At 49.6% G+C, this 4,903-nt stretch overlaps 1 protein-coding gene across 1 annotated transcript; it reads right to left on the reverse strand.

The window, feature by feature from the left end:
• Positions 1-721: 721 nt before the first annotated feature.
• LOC103666254 (olfactory receptor 1052-like) lies at positions 722-2,215 on the reverse strand. Its single transcript, XM_008694270.2, has one exon. The coding sequence runs from the start codon at positions 1,667-1,669 to the stop codon at positions 722-724; it is 948 nt and encodes a 315-aa protein (XP_008692492.2). The 5' UTR covers positions 1,670-2,215.
• Positions 2,216-4,903: the final 2,688 nt, after the last annotated feature.

The raw sequence follows: 4,903 nt of genomic DNA on the forward strand, positions 1-4,903 counted from the left end.
ATAATAGCTCCTTACTGCTGTAGCACACATTCTGGTCTCTGGCTAGTTATAACGGAGATTTCTGTAGCCGGGGCTCCATTCAGCCCCACAAAGTCAATGATCACCGTCTCCTTCCTGTACTCAAACACCACATGGACCATTTCTCCAGTATCACACAGAAGGGCACTATCCCCTATATAACCTTTTAGGTCGCCGTGACATTCAATGCTCCTTTCTATATTTGAGAACGCTCACAGATTGGAGGAAGACAGAATCTGACTCCCGCTCTGAGACCACTGAAAGGAGGTCCTAGGGCTCTGTAAGATGGAAGTGTGGATGTAGCGTATCAGGGATGTAACATATCCGTGCTGAGTGTGGTGCACTGATGGGTGTACAATAGGGGTGTTGCCCAACAGGTGGATGTTCCTGCCTCTGGCTTGAACTTCAGGGAATGATGGGAAGGTGTAGGAACAGTTCGAGATGAGATGTGGTTGGATGCTATGGAGGGTGGGACAGAGGCTAGTGTCGGTGGCTTTGTCCTGAAGCTGAGCAGGGCTGAATGCTCAGGGGCAGCAATGGTAGCCATAGCAACGGGGATGCTCAAAGGTGATGTTCCCCAAGGGGGCAGCCTGCACAGACCATTCTTGTGGCAGGCGTTCAGCTGTGTTTGGCCACTCTTGGTTCCTGTCCCAGCTGGGATCTCTAGGCTTCTCTTCTCTTTTACGAGCTTCCAGATACCTTTCTAACAAATTCCTTTTCTGCTTAAGTTAAGAACCCTAATTTGTACAGCAGCCTTGACATCCTTATTCCTTAGGCTGTAGACCAGGGGGTTCAGCATGGGGATCACAATGGTGTAGAACACAGAGAGGGTCTTGTTATAGGCTGAAGCGCTTTCCAGGTTGGGTTGGACATATACAAAGAACACAGACCCATAGAAGAGGGAGAGGGCAGTGAGGTGGGAGGCGCAAGTGGAGAAAGCTTTGCGCTGGGCCTCCAGGGACCTCATCCTACAGATTGTGACCAGGATGTAGGTGTAAGACACCAAGATGGCCGACACCGTGGGGACAGTAACCAAGGCGGAAAGGAAAAGCAGGATGACGTTGGCCACAGTGGTGTCTGAGCAGGCCAGTTGGAGCACGGGAGGGATGTCACAGAAGAAGTGATCAATGACGTTGGGACCACAGTAGGGCAAGACGAAGGCATTCCCTGTCTGCAGGGCTGAGACGAACACCCCCGCAGTGTAGGTGCCCACCACCAGCAGGATGCACAAGCGCTTGGACATGATGGTGTGGTAGCGGAGAGGGTGGCAGATGGCCACGAATCGGTCGTAGGCCATGACGGCCAAGAGCAGGCACTCCCCGGTGCCGTGGAGGATCATGAAGGCCATCTGGACCACACAGCCCGCAAACGAGATGGACTGGTCCACGGTGAGGAAGCTGATCAGCAGCCTGGGGGTGAACACGGAGGAATTGCAGATGTCCAGGAAGGAGAGCACGCTCAGGAGGAAGTACATGGGGGTGTGGAGGGCGGAGCTGGTACGGATCAGGTCTATCATGCCGAGGTTGCCTGCCAGCGTCACAGCGTAGATCAGCAGGAAGATGCCGAAGAGGAGATGCTTTTGGTCAGCCTGGTCTGTGAGGCCCAGCAGGATGAATCTCGTCACCGCGCTCTGATTCTGCCCCGATGCCATTCCACTGGTGTGTTACACGCAGGGTAGCGACCAAGGGGAGGAGAAACAAGAATCTTAACATTCTCGTCGAAGAGATAGCTTTTAACATCTCCTACCACCGAAGAGCCCGTGTATCTCCGAGTGGCAGACCGGTCCCCAAAGCCCACATCAATCCCATGGTGTCACACTCATGCTGAGGTTCTGAGGGTTCCCTGACCCCCTTAGGACGACGTCTACATTCCTCAGCTTCCACGTCTTGTCTGTTCTGTGCCACCCCCCTCCTATTCTGCTCTCAGTTAGCAGTTCGGAACGATTTACTTCTACAAACACACTGCGTTACTGCGAATGTCTATGCCTTTTCAAATTCTATATTTTCTTGTTGGAACGTCCTTCGGTCTCTCCAAACCGAGCTTACAGGTCCATCCCCTCCTTTCCTCCCCTGAATTTCACAGATACTGCCTCAGTTGAATTCATGGCACTGTACTTCCACATTAAAAAAATGCCCATCCATCTTTCCTGTTGGACTTTCTTACTCCTGGTACGAGGAGGGTTACTTCCTATCTCAGGAATTTGTGCTCTGGTATCGATCACGGTGCCGGTGTCAATGAACAAGTATAAATTAATGATCAATTAGATAAGAAAATCTTCCTCATTCGGGTCATAGCAATGAGATCCTTTCAGTTGTTTCGGCCCAAACCTTCTAGCCATTTTTGGCTACTTTCTTTCTCACCCTTCAGGGAACCCCTCAGTCAATCCTATCGGCTCTACCTTCAAAATGTGTACCAACTTCCCACTGCTTCTTTGCAAGACACCTTATACGTTGATTGATTACCTGCAATTGCTCTTAGTTGGCGTCCTGCTTCCCTGTTAGAAGGAGCAGCCAGGGCGAGCCTGTCACTGCACACAACGGCTCTGCGAGGTTGGCCACTGCTCTGTCACTTCCTGTCACCTCTCTGTCCTCTTGTCTACTCTTTTCCCTCTTGCTTATCCTGCTCCAGCCACCATGCCTCCTCGCCCCTCCTTGCAACTTAAAATATTATAATCAATTGACAAATGGCTTTAGATCATTCTTTCCATACACAGATCTGGACATCAAAAAAAAAAAAAAAGAAAAAAGTCACTGGTGTAACATGACACACTGTGGGAGCGCAAACACTGGTGGATTGGAATGTTTTGAATCACAGGTGCTCATAGGACTGGGCACCTTTATTCTCGAAGGAGTTGGGTTGGGAGCACAGTGAGGTTCAGGGAACTCTCCCGGGAGATCTCTCCCAGCCCTGCGTGTGCTCCCTGTTACTCTACACTTTGTGATATGCCACTGGGCAAGCATTGGAGAAAGCTGAGTCCTAGGCACAGATCTGCTTGGTGCAGAGGACAACACTTGTCTGGGCTTTTGGGACAGACGTGCTTTGGAGAGAATGAAAAGGTTATAATGATCCCGAGTGGTTGTGGAGTGAGGAAGACATGTTACGACAGAGGAAACATTTGTTAAACCTCTATTCTGGGCTCTTCTCTAGGTCAGGCGCTCCCCTCACCCTAACCTCATTTGAGAACTGAGTAACCTGCTTGAGGTCCCAAAAGGATGAACTGATATCTGAACTTGAATGACCACGTGGACAGTGTTTGGCAGAATCCTCTATTCATTGGGGAGGGATCACAGCTGGGGGAAAGAGAATAAAGAACACAAGCTGGAGAAATTACTTCATGAGAATCCAGAGATAAAATAGGGTATCCAGAGCAGAACAGTAAAACCCAATCATTCAGCCAGTCAAGGTCAGATGTTCAAACTAGAAAAAAATCAGGAGAACAGAACACATTGTAAGTGCAGCAGGAAGTCCTCACGGGAAGGCTTTTGAGGTGAAGTCATTGTCAAGTTCCCAGCCACCTGATGGTAGAAAGGTGACCCAGATTGCAAATGTCTTCCATTCGCAGAACGCCGAGGTCTGCAGTTCTTGTCCCTGGTGGCGGGTCTCTGGAATCCCACCAGGAAAATCGGGACCCCCAGAGCCTCTAAACTCTGAATGCACACCTTTTGGAGTTTCACCAACGTGGAACATTGACACGTGGGTAACACAAGGCAATGCTACTCTGTTCCAGGAACCAACTCAGCTGGGGGGTTCTTGCAAGTGTTGGTTGAGTGAATCAATTTCACTGAATTTTGGGTGGATGGAGGAATAGAAAGAACAAGGGGATTATCTTTCAATTTTAGTTGTTTTTTTCGAGTGGGAAATATATTCCAATGGCACAAAATTCAGAAAGGACTACATTGAAAATAAGTCCCAACCTGCCCGTTCCCTTCTGATTCCCCAGCCACTCAGCAATCTGCCTCAGAAGCTGCCAGTTTCTTGTGTATCTTTCCACGGTTAGTCACTGCTTATATAAGCAATCCGTGTACCTCTATTTTCTCCTTTCTTTTAAAAGATACAAATGGTAGCAAACTATACACATTGTTCTGTACCTTGTTTCTGTTTTTTATTTAACAACTTATTTTGGGGCTCTTTCCAGGACAGGAATTAAGGGCTGCCCATCTTTCCCCACCAAAGGCAGCCCAGTGTCGCGTTTTATAACATTTCAGCAGTTTTCCCGCTGAGGGAAGTTGAAATTGTTGCCCCTCTTTTACGATGAGCAACAAAGCAGCACTTATCTTAAAGCCATTCAGGGTTCAAGCAATTTGCAATCTAGAGCTTGCAGACCCTCAATAAAAGATATTTGCATGCATTTCTGACAAGGTTTTCATGCTGGACCTTTCACTGTTTTGGGGGGCGGGGGGGGCGGAGAAGAAACCCGGCGCGTTTGCAGAGGGGCCCTGTCTGGCTTTCTCTTGCTTCTTTTTCTTTTTCCGTGCCAGTCAGATGGGACAGAGGCTCACAAGCCATGGTCAGTGATCTTTAGCACCTGGTCACCAGAGTGAGACTCGCACACCTGCAGTTTCGAACATCACTCGGTGCTCCTGAGAGATGCAGAATCTGGTTCCGCCCCAGACCAACTACTGAACCGGAATATGCATTTTCGCTAGACCTGCAGCTGACTTCTATTCTGGGTCGAGTTTGAGACACGCTGAGCGGCAGGCAGCCTGAGTGGACTGAACTCCCGTGCCAGTTGGATGCCTGGGGAGAGGGACAGAGAGGAGAAGGCTCCTAGTCCCTAATCGTGAAACTCCCTCACAGAGATCTCGGGTCGGGGCTGATCCTGAAAGTGACTGCATGTTTGATGTGAATGTCTGGAAGTGACCGGGGAGGGCTGAAGGGGGGAGCG

The sequence above is a fragment of the Ursus maritimus genome, unplaced genomic scaffold, assembly GCF_017311325.1.
Source record: "Ursus maritimus isolate PB19 unplaced genomic scaffold, ASM1731132v1 scaffold_23, whole genome shotgun sequence".
Classification (NCBI taxonomy): domain Eukaryota; kingdom Metazoa; phylum Chordata; class Mammalia; order Carnivora; family Ursidae; genus Ursus; species Ursus maritimus.